Source organism: Poecile atricapillus, chromosome 4 (assembly GCF_030490865.1).
Source record: "Poecile atricapillus isolate bPoeAtr1 chromosome 4, bPoeAtr1.hap1, whole genome shotgun sequence".
NCBI lineage: Eukaryota > Metazoa > Chordata > Aves > Passeriformes > Paridae > Poecile > Poecile atricapillus.
Window position 1 is genome coordinate 54,295,188 of NC_081252.1, and position 25,892 is coordinate 54,321,079.

The window sequence follows — 25,892 nt, forward strand, 5'->3', positions numbered from 1 at the left end:
AGCTGGCAGTCTGGTATTGTGAATCTCCCTGAGGATGGGTCAAGTTAGGGGCTGATAAGGGTATTTCTGCACACTACGTTGGTACCAGATGAAAAAACCCATTCAAAAATCTATCTGTTTAATAATTACTGCAATATTGTATCTTAAATGAGTGGTATTTACCTTAGGTATTCAAAAGCAGTAATAACTAGTAAATAAATTATTTAGATTAGAATAATTTAGATATTGTATTTGGAAGCACTGGGAAGCTATAGTTGCCTCTGCCTGAGTACAAGAATAAGTCTAGTTTCATGCCATGTCAGTAGGAGAGTCCTGTGGTTGCTGAAATAGAGTGCCAAACTCTAAGCATGGGAGTTGGTTTACTGGAGTATAAAACTAAGCTGGAGTTTAGCTTAGTTTTAGCTTAGTGAAGATTTAAGGAACAAAGCATGAATTTGAGACCTAGTGCATGAGAAGAGGAAACAGAGTGAGTGGAAGCAATGCCCCCACATGCTAAGGGACAGCGAATGCAGGGCCACACTTAGTTTCTGCACACTTGCATGTCCTGGTGATAATGCTGCAGTGGCGGCAACAACTTCTACAAGGTCCCATGGCTCCTCAGAGCAGGTTCATTGTATTAAGGCTCTTCCCTGCAGCTCTGGTAACAGGCTCCCTGCTGGTGCAGAGCGATTGTTCCTGCCATACCTTCTCAGCCCTTGAGCCATGCTGTGCCCTGGCAGCGAAGAAGCTGCCGGCAGAGCAAGCACGGCCCCTGAGGCAGCAGTGGCAGAGAAACCTTCCCTGGCCACAGCTGAAACCCACAAGGAGACACACCCAAACCTGCCTGGGTGAGAGGCTCTCCCGTGGGCAATTCCACGAGGGTGGCACTGCACCCCAGGCACTCGGGAGCCATCGTGGCACACGACCAATGCCAAGCAAACGGGTCCAGGAGTCACCTCGGGCCCTTTAGGACGCGATGTCCCATGCCCATCTTGCCCCTTCACTGCACCCCAGCGTGGCGACGGCCGGGCTCAGGAAACCACGTCTGGGAATTGTAATACTAAACTAATGTGTGGAGCGCCTTCGGCGTAAGCCCCAAAGGAACGTTTCAGAAGCGCTTCGCCCCGGTTAAGGCTGCGCACGGGCACGCGGGCCCGGCCCTGTCCCACGGCAGCTGCGGCGGGGCGGAGGCTGCTCCGGCCCGGCACCGCCCCGGGCCGGCGGCCCCGCGCAGGCGCCGTGCGGGCAGGGCGCGCCCCGCCGCCGCTGGGCCGGGCCGGGCAGGGCGGCAGCGGCCCCGCTGCCAACGCGGAGCGGCGCGGGCAAGGCGCTAGGAATGGCTCCGGCAGCGACCGGCGGGATCCCGCCGACTGCGCCATCGCTGGGCCTAATGGCTGACTGGCCGGGCAACAGCTCCACTCCCGGTGGGTCGCTGCGGCCTCGGTCCTTCGCGGTGGGACGCTTCAATCCGCGACCCCCTCATTCCCCGCCGGCGGCCCTTATAGCGCTCCGCGGGCTGTGACCTCGCTGGGCAGTACGGCCTCACTCGCCGCTCGGATGTCTGGTCTGACCCCGCTGCTTCTGCCGGGGAGCGACGCGGTTTCCTCGGGGTCCCGGGAGTTCGAGTCCATGCGGGGGACGAGGGAGGAGAGCGGCAAGGCAGGGGCGCGTCCCCCTCCGGCCTGGCCCCGGGCAGCCCGGGGGAGCGGGCTGGGAATGGATCGAGGCTGAAGTTTCTCCCGCCTGTCAGCGGAGCGCGGCGGGGGCGCTCGGGCGGGCTGCGGGTGCCCTCAGCACCATCGCACCGTGTGCTTACTGTCGCGACACCCCGGCCTGGTGATGTAGTAGGTTATGGCCAGGAGTGGCGAGGGAAAAAAAACAACCAAATAACTGTAGTGAGCTGTACGAGCTCGAGTCTGGCAGCTTCTCCGTAGTTGATTCACTTTAACTGGTATCGGATAGCTCTTGAGATAACAGTGCATTAAAGAATTGTTTCTATTTTACCTTTGCTTGTGAGGTTAAGCTTGGCTTAACTTTTAGGTTTTGGAAATGAAAAGTTGACTGTAACCCTTGAGAACTCTGAAGAGCCCTTGCACACATACAATCACAAGAGGAAGTTAGTTTAAAATTACATTTTCTTTGTTTATGTCTAACTACAACTGTTATGGTACTAATAATCTCAAAATGAAGCAGAATTTGTTGCCCGTGTAGTCTGAAGTACTTTTTTTTTTTGTTGTTTTGGTGCATTGTCCGTGATGCTCAAACGTTTGTATTAAAAATTGATGCTCATTTCCACTTTCAGCTTGATCAGCTGTATTGCTTTTGGGTGGTATGACATAAGTAAGAGTGTACCAGCTGGTTTGAGAGTAAACTTTCAACTTAGTTGAAACAGTTAAGATGGCCATACTTACTAGCAAAGAATAAATCCAGAAATGCTTCTTGTCTCTCTGGCGTTCCTTTTGTATATTTGTATATTATGTGGTGTAAGCAAGCTTGGTTAGAAGGGTTTGAGATATCTACTACCTGCTGTTTTTTTTCTGAAAGCAAGAGGAATGGAAGGCTTGTCATCAAGTGCTTCAATAGAGTAGAAAGAATTAAGTACCACTAGACACCTTGAATTTCATATTAATATTTACTGATAGCTGCTATCTGGGGACCTGAGGTTTTCTATGCAAAGATAGCAGGAGAGAAGTTGTGGATTTCTCTTCTCTTCTTGATCATGGCCATATATATATATATATATATATGTATATTTTAACAGATTAAAACCAACTTGCTCTTTGACTGTTACTTCAGCATATTACTGCATGTTTATACATGCTGTGATTACTATACAGTTTACCTACTAGTGGTATTTTGAAGAGGCTGTAAACAGTTTTTTTAGTAAATGAAAGGATGTGTATGTATAGGTTTATACAGACCTTTTACAAATGTTTATACTCAGGATTGCTTGATTGAACTTGAAGGTGGGTGGAGAACTCTTGGTATGCTATGTGCATTTGTAGGATTTAATAACTATAACAGCAATTTAGTCGTATATGTAGGTGAATAGGATTATACCTATGCAGGCTATAAGTTGACAAGTCTAGCAAGAGATGTAAAAGCTATGAAAGAATTTTATTCTCAGAGTTTTATAACTGTTTCTGACAGAGTTTTCTGTCAATGTATCTGCTGTATCTCAAGATCGCAGTGTACCTCTTCACAAAACAGATATATAGGTTTGGATTAAAATTGATTTTTGACTCCTGTAAACTAGTGAGGATTGTTGGTAGTGTGCATAAATTCATTGATGTAATGTGCTTGACGGCATTGATTTAGCGCTGCTCACTAGATGCTGATTGTACTTGTAAATTTAACTAATAGTATGTAATAGTACTAAATAGCTGATGTGTCCAGGAAGGATTTTATTTAATTGCTTTTTCACAGCCGTACTGAAATGTGCTTTATTAAATGTATTGTAGCTGTTTGCAGAGTGTTTTTATTTGAAAACTGAAATTTGAGGAACAACTTTCCAACAGAAATGCAAATGTAAAGCACCATTTCTGTGTATTTTTGCCTATATGCTTCTCAAGTAGTGACCAAAGCAATTACACCATAAGCACTGCAATTTAGTACTGGGAAACAGTGAGCCATAAGCTTTCTGTCTTTGTATGTGTTAATACAGCATTATCAACCACATAATGTGTTGCACAAAGAACAGACTACATCTTACTTCCTTTTATATTTAAATTTTTCCCTTTCTCAACGGGACCAAACTGCTCTATAAACTTTTATTTATTTATTTATTTTTTCCCTCATTGAATTCTAAATAATGTCAGATGCCTTCATGGCATGGTGACTGATGGTTGATTAGGTTTGGTCTTCTCTGTTGGTTCTTAACTAGCTCTCTCTGTAAGGGGATTGCAATGCTTATTGCAGGTATTTCAGTGCTCAAAATTGTTGAGTCTTATATGCATTATACAGTAATACTTTTAGGTGTATTTTTTTTTTTTGCTGTGAGTAGGACCTACCTTACATAGCAGGTACCTCCTTTCTGAATCCCCACCCTACCCTCAGGCTTTCAGAGAAGCCAGTCTAAAACTTTCTGCAGAAAATTGATAGGGTGTGTAATTCAGAAAAAATTGGCATTAGTGAAGAATTTGTCAGGGTGGAGACTTACCTCGTAGTGTAGAAAGCTCTCTTTCCAGACCTCCTGCAGAATTTGCCTACAGTCAAAATTTTTGTGGTGACTTTGGTGAGCCAGAGATTTTGTCTCTAATGCAAGGACTCTTAGCAGGCTGTAGCCTGAGTTAACTCTGAAAAGCTTGGTGTTTTATGGTTTTGAACACTATGGTGGATACCATAGATGCTGTTTGGTGTTATGTTCAGGTGGGTCATGCCTGATACTTGCTGCCTGGGTCTTACTTTTGGTGTTCACAAAGTAGGTGCACTTAAAATGAGCTTTAAGGAAATGTGGCTGATCCTTCTGCTCCCTTTCTTGAGATACTGCATTTGACAAATCTGATGGAGGCTTTGAAGTCTGTTCTTAGCAGAAATTCTTAATCAGCCCTGCTTAACCTCTAAGGCAGTTGGCAGTGTGTTATTACTTGTCAGTATGTTCCTTCATCATGTGGCTTCCTTTTTGTCATCACACTTCCTGCTTATTTCACTTCTGGTTGTAGATTCTGATTACTACAAGGAAGCTAGAAGTTAAGCGGAATTCACAAATGTGTTGAATGTTCTTCTTCAATGATAGGTGTTTTTCCTTTGTTATTCACTTCAAGCATATTCCCTGAAGTGCAATTTCCTTGAACAATAGACAAAGCAAGTGGTGGGGAATAGGTTTTCAGCACTTAAGAGTTTTTTTCCTCTAGAAAATAAACTTTTTCTTAACCTCTTCTTTACTGACTTTTCTAGTTTGTCTGCTCTCTTCCACTGCTCAGCTACCACCTGACTAGTGAGGCAGGGAAGCCCTAACAGGGAAGCCCTAACAGGGAAGCCTTAGCAGTTATTTTTTATATGTTTTGGCAGTGGTTCAATTCATATATTTTGTCTTGTGATTGAAATTGCTTAGTAATTCTATCTGCTTAGTTTTGCAAAAGCAATTTGAATGTAGTGTCCATAATAGAAAAATACTGTTTGAATCAGATAGCTCGTAAAAAGTGTATTTATTTTGAAGTTGCATCAAACTGTTAATGTTAAATTTACTATTGGTAAAATAATTAAAGACGTATAGTAAATTAATTCATGATTGCTATCAGAGTAAATTATTTACCTAAATTATTTCCCTGCTAAGTACCTGAATTAAGAATCTAAAACAAATTAAATTTGACTTGAAAATGGAGACCTCTACTGCAGCTCTAATGGAATGCTTTATCTCTGAGTAAGTTGAAGGTACTGAATGAAAGTATACAGCTGATTTAGAACTTCTTAGCTTTTAAGGAAATATCTGCCACTTCAGAAAAGCTAGGAGATATAAGCTGGCATTGAATAAACTTTACTAAAACTCAAGTTTTTAAAAATAAAGTTAGTTTTTAAAATTCTTTAGATTGGGGATTTAGATCAAATAATTTAGATTATTCAGTGTGTATTTAGGAAATTGAGCTAATAAACAAGGAGTTTTTATTTTTATGCCTGATTTTAAAAGCATGTAATTTAACATGAAAGAAGTTTTATGCTAAATGATACTTAAAATGAATGCTATAAATGAAAGAGCACATCCAGATCGAGCAATCTGATCTAGTGAAGGAGTCCTAGCCAATGGTGGCGGGGTTTGGATTACATAGTCCTTAAAGTCCTTTACAATCCAAATCATCCTATGATCCATCCACCTTTGATATCTGTCCTGGAGGTAGGAAGTGTCGTTAGTGTTTAATGTAGTTCAAAATGTACTTCTTCTAGAGCCAGGAGAGAAGTATCATCATCAAGTGTCTTCTTGTTGCAGGGGGAGCTGGGGTTGCAGGCTGCCTGGCCAATTTTCTCCTTGTGGCATTGCCACCAAAAGCTAAAGCAGTGCTTTTAGCAGCAGTGCGTGTCTGTGTGGTGAATTGAACCACAAGTGATCTAGGTACGAAAGTCAGGAAAAGAGAAAGCATCAGAAAAAGCCCCCAAAAGAACCAAAACCCACCCATACAAACTATATTCTCTCTAATTATTTTGAACCTTAAGTGGTGGCCCTTTTTTCTGCAGATGGGTAGGCTGGCACATTAATGGTGAGGAAGGGGAGAAATTCCTAAGCTGATGTTGCTACTGCGCAGTTTGAGCTACTGAGATGTTTGAGCAGATCATCTGCCATACCAAAATATTAAATTTGCCTTGTACATGAATAGGTTGTATGTGATCATATTTAATTTGTTTAAATATTAATTAAGACCAACAATAGTTTGTTTGCGTATGCTGTGAGATTGATATGTTTCATTTTCATGCCTAAAATCAGGGAATATGATCCTGTAACTCCTTAAACTTCATGGACAAGAAGGTAGTGAATATAAATGTACTTATTTTTAGTTGGTAGACTCAAATAATCAAATTCATAACATATAAATAAACCTTTTTAAAAGGCAGGCATGCCATAAAAGCGAAATGGCATGGGCATAATGGGCAAAATCCAGAGTAACGAAATAGGATTCTTTACCAGTAGAACAGAGAGATTACATCATTGTGTATGGGCCACTTTCTGTAAATTAAACAATACAAAAACAAGTGGAATATGCCTGAAGTAATCGGATGGGTTTAGAGTATACTTAGATTTAGTATAGGAGATTTAGAAAACCAGTCCGTTATTTTAATGCTGAGTTGTATATTGCTAATGTAAGAACTAAACTGCTTTGATCTTGGTTATTTAAAGGATTTGTTTTCCAAGAATCTGAGTTGTACTTTAAGCGAGATAGGATTAAGATTAAATATTTCTAGAAATTTCTCATGTGCATTATGAAAAGTTTGTCTATGCCATGTAAAAATTTAATGAAGCATGGAACATTTTTCCATTTATCTGCCAACTTTTTTCCTCTTATATTCTGTTTCTTGAAGGTGCTGTAAATTGTCTTGAGCAATTGCTGAGGTGGAAGAACAGTACCTTTGTATCTGAGTAACAGTGGTTACAGCCAAAAGACTTGTCTGAGGTTGACTGTCTTTATATTTTGCTTCTTAGGTAAGGATTAAGTAAGGGCAGGCAGAATTCAACTTCAGTACTTGGCATATATTCATTTTTAAGCAAATGAATGCCTGGGATCTGAATTAGTAGTATGAGTGCAATTTATTATTTACAGCTTAAGCATCACTAAATGTGCTGAATATCGCTCCTAAACAATTTCATTTAGATCACATCTTCAAGTAATTTTCCTATGTAGACTGGTATACAATGATGGGTGTATAAAAATGCCAGGGCAACAAAGCACTGAAATAAATCAGTTCTTTTATGAATTGTCTCAAGTCAAGGAAGATTGCTGTGGCCTGATTAAAACCATTGAAAAGCAGCATCATACATCACGAGAATGAGATAAACTGTCACCAGTCTGATATAAGCATAATGTGCTTCTGGGGAAAGGGAATAGGGAATGTACCATGAGTGATGTAGCTGTGACTTGGGACATAATACAAAATATATTGCCCATTTAGGTACTCAAGGCTTGGCTTTGCATTATGTCATAATTGCTGAGGGTTTTGAGGGCAGACTATGTAGGGTGATTGATAATGAAAGCTGAGTGCTTTGCTCTGCTTGTAAGGTTACACAGCATCAAGTATTTGATTCGGCTAAGTTAATTTATTCTAGGATATTTTTGCGTTGCTTTTGGTGAATTTTTGTGTCTGAACAACAAAAAAAATGAATGGCATCACGCAGTTTCTGGACTTCATGTAAATGTGTTTTTATAGAAATGTTATTGATACAATGTTTTACTAGCAATATTTGTTTCTTCTTGACTTTTTGTGGGAGAGTTGAACTTTCAGGTATCTAATTGCAGCCAAAGAAAAGTCACATAGGCCTGTGTAAATAAGCTGGTATGTTGAAGTATCCATGTTAATTTAATGAATTTTTAAATTAAAAAAAATTTTTCTAGTTCAAGACCTCTGTAAACCTTAACCCTTTTAATAGACTGAACTTTGCTACAGAGTATTCAGTTAATAAATTATGATTTTTTCAACATTCTTCTGTCAGTAAAAAACTGTCGGTATAGGCACAGTTCTCCTTTCAACTTGCGTAGGCTGTATCTGTTGGAGCATTTGTCTAGATTACCTGTTGACTGCAGATGAGATTTTAGCTAATGAGATTTTCTCATTGGTGTTTCATGTGTCAGTCTACAAGCAGAAGTACCAAATTATAAAACTGATTATGTAGGAAGAAAAAGAAACAGAAAACAAATTCAAATCATGGTTCTTGACATGAAGGCTTTTCCAGGTGTTACATATTAGGTAGGCTGGAAATCTCAACCTGAGTGGTAGCTGGCAGTTTGCTCTTTTGGGGGGTGGTGATGGTGTTAAATTGTATCTGTTTTCAGTGGCTGTGTCAAGCTGATGGGGTTTCAGGTTGATGATTTAAAAATAATTGTTCTGGACATTATACTTTTTTTTAATAGAATCATAGAATGCTGAGGGTTGAAGGGGATCATCCAGTTAAAGATCATCCAGTCCCAACCCTCCTTGCACTACCTCTCACTACACCAGTTTGCTCAAGGCCTTATCCAACCTGGCCTTGAACACTGCCCTCACAGTTAAAATTTTTTTGCACATAGTTAATGCTACTGCCATTATTTTTTGAACATACTCTGAGACTGTGGCTACATGTTACTACAATTATTCTGGGAAACTTTGTTCTAGATGTACTTGGCTATCCTTGCTCATTATTATTTCCCCACTTCAGCATACTCAGTCAGTGGATTGCCTTAATAGAGGAGTTTTCCAAACCTCAGGCTATCCTGATTCAGTAAAATGAATGCTTAAAAACTAAAGACTTTCGTGGCATTTTTTCTTAAATCTGGTTATCTCTGTAAACCAATTTAAAACTGTTTTCAGGGCTGCAGTCTGTCAGGAGCACAGTGGGGTAACAGGGACTTGAATGGGAAGGGACCTCCTAAAGCCACTTTTCATCTGGAGGAATTGCAGTGAACCACGACTTGGAAAGCATGAAGCATGGACCTCTAGCCATGTGATAAGGCCCCCCTTGCTCTCTAAGTTTGGTGGGAATTGCCTGCCATGGTTATGGAGAAAATAGATACTTGCTTGGGCAATGTGTGCCATTCTTGCCAAAAAGAGACTCAGAAAACCCAAAAAGTTGAGTTGGATAAATTTTGTGACCCTTCCACAAAATAGCTTGACTATCAAGTTGCTGTAGGGAGGTGATTCCCATTTATTCTTCAAATGGATACAGTGAAACAAAATCCAAAGTATCTGCCTGTTGTTGTCTTGAGTTTGAACAGGAAAAGTGCATATTTATTAATACTCTAAGAGCTTGTGATGTATTCTGTTTCAGTTGGATTTCTTAGATTCTGAGATGTGGTAGTCATCCAAGTAATACTTCTCTGGTGTGATGGCTTTTCTTCTGCCTTGAAAGTAAATGAAACTACTTTGTTGATTAACTGGGGTATTTGTGGCTGTTGCTACCTGATGAGTTAAAAAAAAATAAGATTATATTTTGGTATATGAAAGCATGAATTATAAATTTGTAGAATACAAATAAACTGCATGTAAGATCAACCCTCTCCATTATATAATGGTATCCCTTAGCCTTTCCTGTCTTGTTTCTTTGAAGTATAAAACAATTGCAGCCTTAAAGTGTTAAATTGTAGGTATTTTTCAATGGTCTTTCTCAGTCATATGTTAGAGCTTCTGAAGGTAATGTGTTGGTAAATTCTGCATACAGTCATCTGTAGGATTGCTGGCCTCTTAAAGTGAATAGCTTTCTCTTTTGGTTTTGGGAATAAACTAGACCATCTGGTTTTGCCCAAAGCAAATATCCTGAGATTCTGTTTTAACATTTAGTTTTGGAATATGTTCAATAATTTGTTTGCACTTCTTTCAATTTTTCTGCATTTCTGCTTTTTCCTAGAAAATTATTTTAGTGAAATGCTTAATACATTTTTTTTTTCTTGCTGCTAATTGGGGTTTTTCAGTTGTTATTTCAAATAATTTCCATTGTTTTCACTTTGAGCAAGTCTTTTGTGTTGAATACTACTGAATTGACAATTCAAGACTGTTCTGAAAAATTCAGAAATATTTTAAAATAAAAGGTTTACTGTTACTAGAGGAATAAAGAAAACTAAGGTAAATGCCAAACTTCTCTTTGCTGTCTGTCAGTCTACTGGTGTTTCTCAAATGCAACTTAGTTATGTAGCCGCTGCAGGAGTTGTTTGTGGAATAGCACTCTTCGTACAAATTTTTAGGGGCTTCCATTTTTTTTTTATTTTTGAAAGGAAAGGATTATTATTCTAGACATTTGTGTTGTGAAAGTGTCCCTCTCATGTAAATAATTTTCTGCTGACTCTTCTGTTCTTCAACGAGTTTGATGAATGGAACAATTGTGAATTTCCTTGTTCAGTTCAATACAAGTAGATGGGAAATATCTTGAAATAGATGAATAAAAAACTAACACTTTCTGGTTGTTGTTATTTCCTACTCAAAAAAATTGTTTTCAGCTGGAGTGGAGGAGAAGAATAGAAGGTAGAAATTCATGTTGAGGATAGTAATGTTAAAGTCTTATTATTATATGGGGTGGGGAATGTATATAAGCTCTAAGGATTGCAAAGGTTTAGAGTATGTAATTTTAGATTTATCTGAGCTGTTGAACTTTTTATACTTTTATGTTTGATATGTGAGAAAGTACTAAATTTTTGGTTTCTTTGTGTATATTGGACATAAAAGTATGTTAATATTGGAAGAGATTGTCCAGAAATGTGGAATGTTCATCATCTGGATGGAGCATACCTGCAAAACCTGATCTAATCAGGGCTGCTTTTAGCAGCATTTGGACTGATGAACTTCAAGTGTCCCTTCTAATGTAAATATTCTATACTTTTGATAGGTCAGATTCCCAGTTTATAACACAGAGTTTTAATCTGTGGAATTCAGAACTTAAATGAAACAAAAGTGCTTAATTGTGGATATAGTGTGTGACAGTGCTTCAACTTAAATTCTTCTCAAGCAAAAAGAATTCTTTCATGTCCTGTTTCAAGTTTAAATACAAAATTATTTTCAAATCTCAGACAAACAAAGCCCACCTTATTCTGATGAGTAGGGGGTATATGCTTTTTCTTTTGAGAATTCCCACTGTCAAAAGAAAAATAAAAGTCAAGGCTATTTCTTTCACACCTGATAGTTTTTCTATGCAAGGGTCAATATTCAATACTATATTTACTCTCATATTAGGGAAGGATCCACATTTTATTGGTAATTTTGCATGAATTTAGGACTGGAGGAACGGTAACATTTTCCTCACTGATGTGAACAAGGAGCAAAGGTGATGTTATTCTTCTGTGAAATACGTGAGGGCTCTATTTGACATTACAAGCCTGTCAGGCTACAGTGTGGTTAGTTCTAAGTTGTTGAGGGAATATCACACAGGCTTTTTGGATGTTAGATGTTTGTAATTGTTTGGTGTCGTTTCTGGTGTAGTTACTCAGCCAGTAGAGTATGTGTTGTCCTCATCATTGGAGAAGGTACTGTGGGGATTGGCTCATACTTGTAATTTTCTGAATTCTTTTAAGTGATTTACAGTGTATAGTGATACATGTGTTTATTGATTTACGTAGATGGAGAGGCTCCGTTGGTTTTGTCAAGCCATGGCTTACAGACAACTACTTTGACAACTAAAATGGATGGCAATGATGTCAAGGCTGAACACCTAGAGTATATTGCCTTTGCTTTGGTTCCTGTTTTCTTCATCATGGGTCTCTTGGGGATCCTTATCTGCCATATCCTTAAGAAAAAAGGATATCGTTGTACAACAGAAGCTGAAGAAGTAGAAGAAGAAAAAATTGATGAAAAAATAGGTAATCAAGTTTAATAAACAAATTCCTATTTCTGCACATTGCAACTACTATGAAATAATTTATTGTGAGACTTCTGTAATTCCTGTGTCTATATTTGACATCAAAGCAGTATTAAGAATAATATTTTTATTAGTGTATGTCACTTGGGGTTTGATCTTTGCCAGTTGAATCTGGGAGTGTTCTGCTTTCCCATGCAAGTCTGTTAACATCAAGTAAGAGCTTACAGATGGATCAAAGTATCAGTATATTTGTTTGCAACTCCACAGATGGAGTCACCAGATCATTTTTCTGCATTCTACGTACTGTTAACAACAAAGTATTAGTGTACTAGTGCTAGATGAGAAGCGGCAAAAAGCTGCCATTTAAAACCTCAGATCTTAGTTTTATGTTTTGCAATCTTAATTTGTTCCTGTTGTGTTGTCATTCTCATCGTCCCTCTCTTTATAAAGCCAAGCCTTTGGACTGAATATCTTCATTCTGCTTATAATATTTCCTTTAAGATGTCTTTGTTTTTATCGTAACGTTTGTTCATTTATGCCCTGTTTTTATTGTTCCTTATTCCCACATGTTCTTACTTGGGGGGAAAAAAGGGTGTTATCATAGTAACATGCTATAGCATTTGTAAAATGTAAGTAAAATCAAAAGTCACTTGTAAATACTCCTGTTCCTGTTCTCCCAATTAATTTCTTTCAGTAGGTTCATAATGAGTGCAAATTAGAGTGGCTCTGTGGTAAGGGTAGACCCATGTGGTGCAGTAATGATGTGTCAGCGTGTTCTTAAGCATTAACTGCCTGGGGCAGCTGTGCAGTGAGTGCAACTATCTGATCTGTTCCCCTCAGTGGAACAGGGGAGTGGTAATGAAGCGGGGACCTCTCCTGTGTGTCAGTGGCAGGAACTAGCTGCCTCTAAGTTACATTGCAAAGTTGTAGCTGTTCAGGTGAAACCTGGGTGCAGAGGTGGGGAAGCCCCTAATTTATAACATAAGAGAAGAATTTAAAGTCTACCCTATCAAACTTGCCTCAACTCCATTGTTTTAAATAAAGCATTATAACAATTATTAGGGAAGGGCACAATTTTACCTCTTCATTGTTTTAGTTCCTTAATTGATCTTCTTCAGTCTTCGCAAGTTATTCGCTTTTAATATTGTTAATGGGTGCATTCTATTCCAAAAGTTTTCAGTTTTGTTTTTTAATTAATAAATTGTTATGTCCTTGTAGATATGGTGAAAATCTTAACTTGAATCCCTCTCATACTAAAAGCCGATAGTACCTGTTTTAGAATAGTGATTTGAGACATTTTAATAGTTCGGTTTGTTTTGTTTTGTTTTTTTGTTCCCCTCCCTGTTGTTAGGATTAGAAATGCTGCTCACTTGTTTGTCTCTTCCTTACTAGCCAGGGAAGGAATTTTGAGGTATGTGAAAAAGTATATTTGTGAAAATACTGAGCTTAATTAATTCTTAGCTGAATTTGTTTGGGCTGATGTACACAGCATAAACCTGCATTCATAGTTTTTACTGAATAAGAGCAATAAAGTCTGATCTAAGCTTTCCCTCCATAGTGTCAACAGATCTTGCCTCTTTTTTAAAATGTAGTTTCTTTTGGGGTATGTTTGGTTTTGGTTGTGACTTTCTTATCATTAAATGATTTTAAAATAGTTCAGTTCTTGATTCATAAGGCCAAGATACTGACAACATATTTATTTCTTTGCACAGAAATGAATGAAACTATACATGAGAATAATGACACTGTGGGACAAATTGTTAACTACATCATGAAAAATGAAGGTATAGTATTGTATAGACATTGAAGTTAGCAGCCCTTGTGATGGTGTTCTATAAAAAATGTTTTTTGGATACTCTGATTTATGGAATGTTCATGTGCTTTCATTTAATAACCAATTTGTTCATTCTTAACTCTTTGAAATTGTCTTTACAAGGCAGTAACTTCAAGGACAATTGGGAAGTTTCTTGCTTACTTGAAAATTGTTTTGTATGGTAAATTCAGGTCATGTGATTCCAGATATTTTAACTGTTTAGGTATTTGGGGTTTTTTGGTTCAGCTTTTTGCTTTACCGGTGAAGTAAAAAATCAGTGTTGTTTTTTTAATGGCAGTGTTTGAAGCCTGTGGAAACTTTTATGTTTTGACTAGATTAAACTTCTTGTTTTGAAGTGATTCTTACAGCTCTTGTCTGATGAGAGGTTTGTGCATAACTGAGACAATTGGGTATATAGCACTAATGTTGAATTCTGTACATGTTATCTGCATGTGTGTGCAAAGTAAAGGATAAAGAGGAAGATGTGACTGAGAGAACAAAATCATAGTTAAGCACCCCATGGAAGGCTTGGTTAGTTCAGAACGTATTTGCCCAACAGAAGAAATGTTTAGGAGACTGGATGTTTTTATAGGACAAGAGTCTTCAGCCTTTTAATTTTAGATTAGTATAAATCAGAGTTCTAACAATTGAATTGCCTTTGAGTTACCTCTGAATGAAGATTAGTCCTCTGGGAAAGTGATATTTTTGGGTTTGCGTGTGGGGATTTTTTCTCTCCTTTTGTTTTTTCAAGACTATGGGTGCTTTGAGTTTGCGTATTTTTCCTTGAGACTGGGATTAGGTAATTCATGTGTTTTGATAAGAAGTGAGCAATTGACAGTTCTTGTCTGATAATGAATTTGCATTTTGTAGGGCTCACTTAAACTGATGTTTTTAATCTGAAGTTGGGTTAAATGTGTGAGGTGATTCAGAGATCTTGTTCAAGAGTTTTGTTTGTAGATGGCTATGTTTCATGGCTTGCACTGGGGTGGAGTTTTGAGTGTAACATGAACTGCAGTTTTAGTAGCTAATGTTAAGACTATCCATAGAATTATATTAGCATTTTTTTCTGCAGTTTTCTCTTGTGCTTTTTTGGAGATACATAGTGCAGTCATCTTTCTTTTAAATGAAATATCTTTGAGGAACTTTAACTTTGATTTTGTTTTTTTCTAAAGTTAGAACTGTTCACTTTTGAAGAGTTCTGTTTATTCTCATTGCAGCAAATGCTGATGTGTTAAAGGCCATGGTAGCAGATAGCAGTGTCTTTGAACCTGAAAGGTAATTACTCCTCATTTTAATGCATGCTTCCTGAGGCAACTAAAAGCATATGCTTTCAGAGGACTTTGTCTCCTGAACACTTCTAAGACTACATTGCTTGCTTGAGTTACCAGCTATGAGGATAGTACTTTGATTTTCTGTCCTTAAATTTTAATGTATACCGTGGGTTAGTGACTGACTGTTCTGGTTATGTGTTCTAGGTGCATGATACAGTGTTACTGCATTTTGGGCTAAAGATTTACAGATGGTGCAAATACTGGTTTACTTTGGGGTGGTTGTGTACAAGGTGGCTTAGTCCAAAGTTATTCTGGCATCAAAAAACAGAAGAGCACTCATTTCACTTGTACAGGTGCAAACTTACAAGAGACATATTTTTCTGTGTCTCCCTTTGGTTTACTTTTTTCTTTATAATTGTGGCAATCAACCTTGGTTGATCTACTTCTTAGGTTTTTTCACTGCACACCTGTTTAGGTAATTATGTAGAGAAAGCAGCTCTGTTTTAGATGTGTTGTATGTGTAAAAGAACTTGCAGATGCATCATATGTGTAAAAGTGCTTGTAGCAGTACATGAATACTTTTAGCTATATCTAGACTCTTTTTTAGCTCTTTTAGCTACATCTAGACTCAAGACTCTTTATAAATAACTCTGTTCGTATTAAGGCAGAGGAGATGAAAGGTCAAGTAGTATTGTGTCACCTATAAAAGAAGTAGGAATATATAATTTCAGCAAAACAAAGAGTTGAATATGCAACTGTTATACACCTGTTCTAACAGTGAGAGGCTTGGTTATAAAAAAATAATCACCTGAATTTCCAAAGGGATTTATTCTCAAGTATAGATATTTTTAAACTTCTATGGTTCTATAGAAATATTTATTTGAATTTTTTGCATAGGCATGTGTAATGTTATCTTGGGCGTTTTAGACTATAGTTTCAGTGGTGAATTAAAATACAAGGAGTAAGGAGGAGGGAAAATGATTGCTCTTACAGAATCTGACAGATACTCCTGAAGCTTTTGTAATCAAGTAGAAATCCGTTTTATTTCTTTGCAAGTTCAGTGCACTATGAAACTTCCTAATTATAGAAATCGTTATGGCTGAGTAAAATCTGCACTTCTCTCACTTGAAGCTGTTAGTCCTGTCTTTGCTTCAGGTATTGATCAACTTTTATTTTCCTTAATAGCATTTTCTTATTTATTTGAAGACCATTAAATATTTCTTGCTGATGTTTTTATTTTAAAAATAAACATCCAAGTCTTCTTCGGCATGTTTTACTTCTTTAGTTTGTTCTTTATGTTCCTCTTTGGAGTCTCTGCAGTTTGTGTCTTTCTTGAAATAACATTTTTAAACATGCATGGTAGGATCAGATGTGGCCTGATTAATGCTGAGTAATGTAAATTTAGGTTCACAGGTTATACTTGTGTTATTTCCACTGTTTTGTTGTCCTTTTTAAGCAAGAATGGTGTTTATGATTGATGTTCAGTGCATGATCCTCTTTATCTGAAGAATGGCCATCTGTCTTGTTGCTTTTGAATCTGTGTTTGTGCAAAGGCTTTCTCCTAAAACACTGAAAATCTATGTTGTTCTTACTGCAGTACATCCAGTATTTTTAGTAAGATTTGTGTATGTGTGAGTGTCTTTCATATGCATATTCTCCTCTCATCATTCTAATTTCTTACCTTGACCTCTATAGTTGCTATGGGTGACCCAAAGTCTGTGGGTACCTTAGCTGTTCTTCTATTCTGTTACCCAGTGAACTATTTGAAGCACTGAGTATCACCAAAAGAAACACATTTAGTATGTCTTTGCAGTTTTACAGCAACATTACTTTTTGTATGTATTTTTAATTTTTTTTTTACAAAGTGTGCTGCCTTAACTCTACAGTTATTTCACCTTTCATGAGCTCTGGCCTGCTGTGTCACAGGACAGTGTTAAAATTGATGCTAAAGTCCAAAAAAAGTACATTTGATTTCTATCTATGCTGTCTGTTTTTCGGATTTAGAGGAAAATCAGATTGATTCAAGTAGATAATCTCAAATGCCTTTTGGAGGTTGTACTGCTTTTTCTTTCTAGGTACTTAAAATTGAAACTGAATGATGTTGTTTCTTCTTGTTGTTGTGGTATACATTTTAGTTTTGCCTGCTTTCAATAAGTGGGACTGTGCTCTCTTCTGGAAATTCCTTGAGATCCTGTAACAATTCTAAAATACTTTCTGTAGTTTTCCAGAGTAGTTCTTTTATGAGTATAATCAGTATAGTAAATGTCATCATTGGTAAAATTGCATGTAACCTGTTCTCTTCTGCTTCAGCCTGATTTTTTTTTTCCCCCTCTTAATTTCCTTGTCTTTTGTGTTAGTTACCTTAGCCACATGACTGCAGCTGAATTAATTTGTGAAAGTGATTCTAACTGCAAAAATACACTATTGGAGGGAACTGTAAGCCGGACATCCTCACAAATAAATTCTTCCTGTAAAAACTGGTTATTCACTAGACATAACTGAATGTTGGATTTCATACTTTTTCCTTTTTAAGAAACAGTATTTTCTAGTAAGAATTAAATTTTCTTTATTTCTTTTTCCTACAGCCCATTATCTCCTACCTCTCCTGAGAGTCCAGTGAGTCCAGGTACTCCTTTGTCACCAGGTGTTGTTCCATTCAGACACAATTGCAAAGCCCACCACTTCCATACAGTTGGAGGAGTGGTAGAAAAGGATGTTTGTACTCGCTGTAGTCACAAACGATGGCACCTTATAAAGCCAGCTCAAAAATCTAAAGAGAACAGAAGAAGTCGTATTGGAGAAGTTACAGTCCTTTCTGTGGGAAGGTAAGGCTTAGGTCATTTTACTGCATACTTTTCTTAGAATGCTGTAGTGGCCAGTGTTGGATCAGATACCCACTAATTCTGCTGTTTATAAGGTCAGTGACTTTTTTTTTTTATCCTGTTACTGTTAGACTGAAGTTATTTCTAGAAGAAGTAAATGTGGGGTTTTTTTCTTCTTTTTTTTAAAGAAGTATGTAAAAAGATGTAGATTTACTGTGGGTGTAAATCTAAGGCTCTTGCTTGTTTGATACAGGCTAAAAAGAAACAAGAATTACACACTAATAAATTTCTCTGTTTCTAAATTTGGTGTTTCTCAAGTAAGTGTGAGGCTATAGAAACCACTTCATTCTTATTGTTACTTTTAATTCCTACCTTATATTGTAGTTGTCTTTGAAAATTACTATTCTGAGAAGTGGTATGCAATCTGTGGATTCTGCTTCAAAACACAATTCCCTGGGAAAGTGTGATTCAGCAGGTAGTGAGTACTAGAAGTACCTGTAGGTGATAGGAAGGAAGATGCTCTGAGGTGAAGCAGGGTCCATGTAGGTGTCTGCTCTCACATCTTGTTCTTGGGACCTGGAAATTTGCTTATGCCCATGCTGTTGCTCCTGAGAATGATCTAACTCATCTGTGGGGAAATACAAGTGAACTTTCTTTTGCTCACCTCAGATTTCGAGTCACAAAAGTGGATCACAAATCAAACTCCAAAGAACGGAAAAGCTTGATGTCCGTTACTGGCGTGGAGGGTGTCAATGGTGAGATGCCTGCCACGCCTGCGAAACAGGATGTGAGTGAAGCACCTGCCACACCTGTGAAACAGGAAATGCAGGAGAGGAGAAGCTCAGAGTAAATGTAGGTATCAAACATTTGAACGTTTGGAACTAATACTGAAGGTGTTATGTTGTGAAATATATGAAAGTAATCAGTACAGTTGAAAATGCATCAGTTGTGTGTAAAGACTCATCTTTCAATTTCAAAATTCTCTACACAGGTCTGCAAAATTTCATGTGGTCACTCAGTTAATGATAAATTAGGAAAGGCTTTTTTATCCCCCAGATTCTTATCTAATTGTTTATTCAGATGTTGTAATTAGAGTAGGTGTTAAAATTACTTTTGTGGGTGTGGCATCACTAGTCCAGAAGATAAAATGTTTGCATATTAATTTTTTGGCAATAAACAGTGGCTCAGATTTAATGGCGATGTGCTTATTGTCCAAAACAAACAAGTGCTGTTGACAGTTGTATCACTAGAATAACTACAGTTATTCGATAACTACAGCTGCTTCCTTCTGCTGCTGCTTTGTACTGCATGCTTTTATAAGATGGTTGCTTACTAGATACTTCTCTGATAGATCTGTGGAGCTTTGACTAATAGCAGTGGAGTCACATGAAACTGCTGATCTCACAGGGATCTAACTAAGCCAGGCGGTTGGGGTTTTCTTGTGAGTCATTAAACTTCAGTGAATTGCTTGAGTTACTCTGTTAAGCATGTGAAAAACATGCCTGGCATGGTTTTGAAATGCAGTCCTCACTGTGGTGTTTCGTTTTTTTTTTGACAATTTAGAATGTTAGGGGGGGAAAAAAAACCCTGGAAGTTAATATGGTTTGCCTCTATTTGATGACATGCTGATGGTTAATATGAAGGGGAAAGGTGATTTTAAACAAATGTGATTCGAAATTCAGACTTGACTCTTGAGGAAGAAAGGTTTTGAGGTGACATAGTAAAGGTACTGAACTTGAAGAAAGTGAGCAAAGTGCATAGTACCAAACCCTGTTTGCTGAGAGAGAGGATAAAATTATGTTATGTCAAACTACTGGTAACCTCAAATGGAAGAGGGAAATGCACAAGAGGAAATTGAGTCTATTTGGAAAAGCAGAAAGACTCAAATGCCTTTGAGTATCTTGTGATTAAGGTAGAGAGCTGATATACAGTGGCGTACTTCTTCCTAACCCTTATTGGCAGCACAGGTTTGACTGTTGAACTGAGCAGAGTGTATTTGTCTGGCTTCTATGCCTCATCACTAAATTATACCCAGGTTTTTTGAACCATTGCTGTAGAGGAAGAGAGACTTGGAGATGTGATACACTTTCAAATAATAAAAAAGTTATGGAGGGTAATGAAGTAAAAAGATTTTTTTTTTCCTTCCTGAGTAAATAAGAAGACAATGATAGGCTAAATTGGAAGGAGGTGGAGCTCAGGTTTGAAAGATAAAGAAATTGGAATAAACATCTTTATTGCTGGACATTTGTAAGACCAAACTGGACAAATGCTTGTCTGTGCCAGTGTTTCACTTTTTTGATCTGTAGCACATTTTGACAAATTACAGGTGCCCTAGTGGCTGCTGTTCACTGTTGCTCTGAAATCTGTGAAGATTTTACAGATGTCAATGAAAGGCAAGCAGTACTCTTATTTTCTGATTCAGAATAATGTCCTTGTGCCCCAGGTTTTTTTATGCTGGTGTGGTTTCTATTTCTGCCGTTTTTAGAAATTGATATTAGCTAAATGCAATAGGTGATAACATTTTCCTTCACTAGATTGGCATTTCCATGTCCAGCTAATTATTTTGTTAGTTTGTTAGTGACTATTTTTATTTCTTTTCTGTATCTCTAGTGGGAGATACAGAAATCTCATCAGATTGTTCATAATATATTTTTTTATCCCTACTTAAAGGCAAGATAGTTAGCTTCTCTTTAAGCATGAGAAATAGAAAGAATAGGGCATATATGAAAGTAAGTTCCAGTGCACTTTGATTAAAAAGGCCCCATCACTTTGAAATCACTTAGTGTTTTGTAGTCCAGTTTTCTCTCTTAATTTGTTCTTTCCTCTCCTAAATAGGAAAGCTGTTCCCTATAATTACCTAAAAGTTCTATAAATGTAAACCATTACTACTTTAATTTAAAAATAAGCTGTTCTCTGGAGAGATATGATAGTAAAGTTATAAAAAAGTTGTCCATCTATGGCAGCTTTTTATTGTAGAAACTCCCTTAGGATTAAAGTTTCGCCTCTTCTGAAAACAAATGTTCTAATTGCAGAGAAATGGCTCAGCAGAATATTTTAATGGTCTCTGTAGTCCAGCAGAGCTATTTTGTAAATCATCTGGGAAACTAGCCAGGTCTGTTTGATTTGCACTACAAAAAAATAAACAGATCTTGCTTGAAAAAGGGTATGATACTGTTCCCTAGTATGGCTCTAGATAAGTTTTCATCTGCTGTCATGAGAAGCTGTTCATGTATAAACAGGTAGTAGTTAGATCTTTACTTCAGCTACTTATTTCAGGCTTCTAATAAATTATTGTAACCCAATTTACTTAAACTGAACAGATAAACAGCATGTAAGACTTTTGTGCCTCGAGTCAGTACATTTCTGATTAAAACTTATAGTTTGGGGGGATTTGACTCAGATTTTTCAGATACAGAGGAAGAAGGCAGACATAAATGTGTATTCAGCTGCTTCCAGAAAAGGTTTTTCTGTCATTCAGAGGCAGTAGATTTGTGCCTTGTGGCTGACTTTAACCACTGTTACTGGGAGTTCTGTATGAGGTGTAATTTCTGAGCTGGACAGAACCTGAAAGAAGTAGCATTGCTAATTGCCTGTATTCACTGGTACTCTCAAATCCAGGGTTTTTCTTCCCCTAAACTGACATGTTCTGAAGTGGCCTCTACAATTTTTCAGCTTATCTAGTGTCTTGCTGGCTGCATCATTGGAAGTTGTAGCATGTCTTCTCTATGTCTTCAAGGTCCATGTTCTCAGCACACTCCATTTCATCAGTTTGTTTTATTTCAAGTATGCTTAATGGCACATAAAAAAGAGTAGTAAATACACAGCTGATAAGTGAAGTAAAATCTTTGAGTTGAGTTCTTACACATCCATTTTAAGCTACTGGGTAAACAGAAACTGGTACTGGTACACTGAAGCTATGTAACATTTTCCATTTGTAGTGCTTCGTACTGTGGTGTGATTTGTCAGTTCGTCCATGTGTTTGTCCATGCATTTCAACAGCACTAGCTCAATTTTTAGTTCCTCTTTGTGTTTTCACATGCTAAACTTGGAATGCACAGCAAGTACTTCATGCAGTTGTGGCTTTTTTTTTTTCCATTTCAGAGCACCTGATAACTTCTTAATTGGTGTGTCCATCCTAAAACTAATTTTGCTACTTAGGTTTATTTTTAGAATTGTTTTCTTCTCTTACAGGTGGAACTTTTAGAAGATGATTGTCTGCAAGCACTTTGGAGAAAACTGAAAACTCCCAAGAGATGCATACTGTTTAAGGGAAATGTATTTATTGCAGTGTAGCATTTTACAAGTTCTATGATGTCATTCCTGCAAAGTTAAGCACTTAATGGTTTTTGACCAGTAAAATAGTAAGATTTAGACACTTAAATACTGTAGAGCTGTGTGGACATCATAACAGGTGGCTTCATCTTGGAAAGAAAACATACGTACAAGTTTTTGGACAGGAAAGGTAAAAGCTTTATCATGTCTTAAACTTTTTTTGTACTTAGACAAGCATTTATGATCTCAATATTAAGAGTAATACAATTACCTCATGGATAAACTGCATTCACCCCGGTGGTCCATCTGGATTTTTCTTCTCCTGCTCTGCCTACTCCAGAATCGATAAGTGTTTGCTGAAGATAAAAGCCAGCCTTTGAAAGATGAAAATATTAATCTTAACTGCTTGTAGCCAAGTAAAACATACAAGGAAATAATTATGTCAGCCAAATCTGCATGTGTGCCTTTAGTAATAAGCCCTCAAACTCTGCAGGGTACCTCACAGTAGAGACTGGTTCAGTTAAATGCAGTTGTTAAATTAAAGTGTTGTTCTCCAGACCCGTACCTCTCCCTTGCTGCTTAACATAGGCTGAAGAACATATTTTCCTATGCAGTTGGATGAGCTCTTGAGGTTACTTTTCTTAAGGCCTTGTGTTCTCCTGTTTTCTTGTAACTGCTCACTCATATTTGAAGAGTGCCTAATAGTTTTGCTTTTCTTTTTTTGTTCTTACCCACAGGTTCCTTATTAAGCTAAGGCAACATATTTCAACCCTTAGATAAGGATATGGAATATTGGGCATTAAAAAAAATTATGGAATATATACTAAAGTGCTTCAAAGTGGCTTTATTGGACTGAGGGTAGTTGTATTCATTGGCACCAAAATCTTAAGCCAGTGTTACTCCTTTCATATTTTAGGTGTGACTTAATGCTAAAATTACCATGGTATTGTGATGTTAATTCTCTCTATCTACTTATGACTCAGCTTTGTCCTGCTACTTGTTTTAGGGAGGGAAATCTCTGATATACTTAGCAAACTTTTATGTGTAATAGAAAGTCATATCATTTGTTCTGAGTGCCTAAGAATATAAGCTCTAATGTAATGCATTTTAGTAGAGATTGCACTATATTCTGAGAACTTTAACTTAATCTGCTTTATGAACTCAATGAAAATCAGTGTATGTTTTTGAAATGTATTTATTTTACATTGATACCTTCAATCTTTTTAATACAAGTGCTCTAAATTGTGTTTCTCCTTCATATCTGAGAATTGTGTTTCTTCATCGATTTATATATGCAATGTTAACAATCAGTGTGTACAAAATTACTCTTCTTGCATGTGTATTAGTTACCCCCATGTCTTATCAGGCAACATGAAGTTTTTTCACTCTTGCTGCAGGTATGTGCTGCTGCTGGTCTTCCTTCTGTGTGTATCCACAAGATACTGACTGGTCCTATCAATATGTACTTTTCAGCAATGCTGTATTTGCCAAAAAAACCCACCACTACCCATCCAGACTTTAAAAATAATAAATGCTTTATTGTTCTTTTTAAAATGTATATTTTTAGACATAATTGTCTGCCCTTGAGAACCCAAAATAACTATTTGGTTGGGACTCTAACTTCAGTGTTTAGCACTGCTCCCTGCTCCCATAAATTTAAAATCAGCTTGTGAAATCTCTTCAGTATTTAAGTTCAACATAAACACCAACCTCATCTTACAGGTGTACATTAAGCTTCACATGATTATTTGTGGGAAGAATATTTCTAGAAGATTTAATTAGTATTGATTGTAACAATAAGCTTTCAGTGTCCAAGAGATTGATGGCTATGAGTATAAAGCTACTGGAAAAAGGGAGTGTTGGAGAAAACAGCAGTTTTCAAATAATCTTCAGAAAGAAGATACACAGTTACAGACTGCCCCCAAAACTTTTTCTAAAAAAAAAATCACTGTTTGTCTTGATATTGTATTTTGATACATGTGGGTTATTACTGCGAATAAATGTCAAAAGAATGGACAAAGTTTAAACAGTAATATGTATTTTTTTACTTATTTTAAAAGTAGTTTCTATTTTGATTCCATTGAAAATACGTAGAATAAAAGGGATAGAAAGATGTTGGATATGTAAAACATTGTTTACCTGTATAAAGTGATTATGTAAGGTATTATAAGACCTGATATGTGCAAGAATTGAATTTATGCATTGCTACCTAACTAAGAGAGGATTTCGAAACTGCCTGTTTTATTGCCTTTAACACTACACTGCTATTTTGTAGGGGTATGGGTATTGCCATATTAGTCTGCTTTTCTTAAATTTGCTTATCAAATGTATTTTTAACAAAATAGTTTATATACAACTTTTATACTACCAAGCAGTAAATAAAAAATACTGATTCTTAAGCTTGCTTCTGACTTCCTTAAGCCTTCACCCATTGAGTGACATTTAATTTTTGCACCATCTAAATGTAAAATGCAGTCTTTTTGCCTCTTAAGTTTCTGTTTATGGAGGTAGTGAGAGGATTAGGTGTGGTGTATTTCAGGGCAGTTTTATTTTCTTCAGAAAGGACAGTTGCAAATACTACTTTAGTTTCATATTTAAATGGGAAAGACAGAAATGTGTGCTTTAATCCAAGCTGATATCTTAGATTAAAAGTATGAAGACCTTTAACTTTTTATTGTATTTGATATGGAGCTTTTAAAAAATATTCAACATTATTCTTAATTTTTTCATAAGATAGAGAATGAAAAATCAAAGATGACCAAAAGTTCTTTGCAGTTGTTTCAGCCTGTGTCTGTCTGTGATGCTACAATGCTTAATTTGTTACATTATGTTCTCACATGACACTGATCTGTAAAGGTCATTAAAAAAGGGTTTTGCTTATGAATAGTGTGAAGGTGGCTTGAAGCAGGTTGTGGCTTGCTGAGATGGCATTATCGGTGTACTATCCTGTTTACAGGTTTGGGGTTTTTTATTATTTTAGTATTCCTAGCAGCATCAGTAGGGTCTGTTTTGAGCTCTGTATTGGAATTTCCGAGGTTGGTATACAGCTGTGGTTTAGATTCCAAATGTTAAAAAAAAAAATAAATTAAAAAGGTCCTTCCAGGTGTTGATCTTCAAACAGAATTGAGACACTGCTGCTGCTGAAGCTTCAGAAGATTTAACACACTGTGAGTCTTGTTTTCAGGAATTTTTTTTGTTCCCTTTTTTTTCTATGTACAAGTTCTGTGTAGTATGTGTAGTGCACAGTTTTTATTAGATTATATGTACATATATTGAAATACAGGAGGATTGCTGTATTAAAGTTTGAGAAATTCTGTTACAACTGGACAGACATAGACAAGTCCCTCCAAAGAAACACAAATAATTTTTTTTCAAATGGATTTTGTTTTTTTCACATGAATTAGTTCTTGTGTTCTGACAAAATTGGTACCTTATATGGTCCCTGTACTGCCATGTGTGTTGTGTGTCACTTGGTGAAAGTATTATTTCAGCCAGCTGCTCTCGTTCTGGGGGAATGCTGGAGGACAAGTGCTTTCCTGTGTACTTAAGCCTGCAGATGTTGCAGCTAAGCACTGTCTGTAGGAATGACCCCAGACTCCAGTACTCCTGCAGAGGGTGTGTGTACAGCTTGCACTGGGGAGCTCTTTTGAGGCTTCTGGAGTTATGGGGCTGCCAGTGTTGTTGTGTAGCAGAGCCAAACTGAAAGACAGAAGAGGGAAATAGGCACTGAAAGCGTGATGAGAAATCACAGGAGAAAAGGGTGCCAGAGAAATTTG

The 25,892-nt window shown here is 37.2% G+C and overlaps 1 protein-coding gene across 2 annotated transcripts; it reads left to right on the plus strand.

Moving 5' to 3' along the window:
- Window positions 1-1,228: 1,228 nt before the first annotated feature.
- RELL1 (RELT like 1) lies at window positions 1,229-24,515 on the plus strand. Of its 2 annotated transcripts, XR_009277557.1 has the most exons (8): window positions 1,229-1,403; window positions 11,700-11,939; window positions 13,651-13,722; window positions 14,969-15,026; window positions 17,608-17,847; window positions 18,514-18,696; window positions 22,036-22,306; window positions 22,854-24,515. XR_009277557.1 is itself a non-coding variant. In XM_058837840.1 (7 exons), the coding sequence occupies exons 1-6, from the start codon at window positions 1,316-1,318 to the stop codon at window positions 18,692-18,694; spliced, it is 879 nt and encodes a 292-aa protein (XP_058693823.1). In that variant the 5' UTR covers window positions 1,229-1,315; the 3' UTR covers window positions 18,695-18,696; window positions 22,036-24,515. The 2 variants fall into 2 exon arrangements, 1 of the variants encoding a protein (XP_058693823.1); XM_058837840.1 differs by having other exon boundaries at window positions 22,036-24,515.
- The last annotated feature ends 1,377 nt before the right edge of the window (window positions 24,516-25,892 follow it).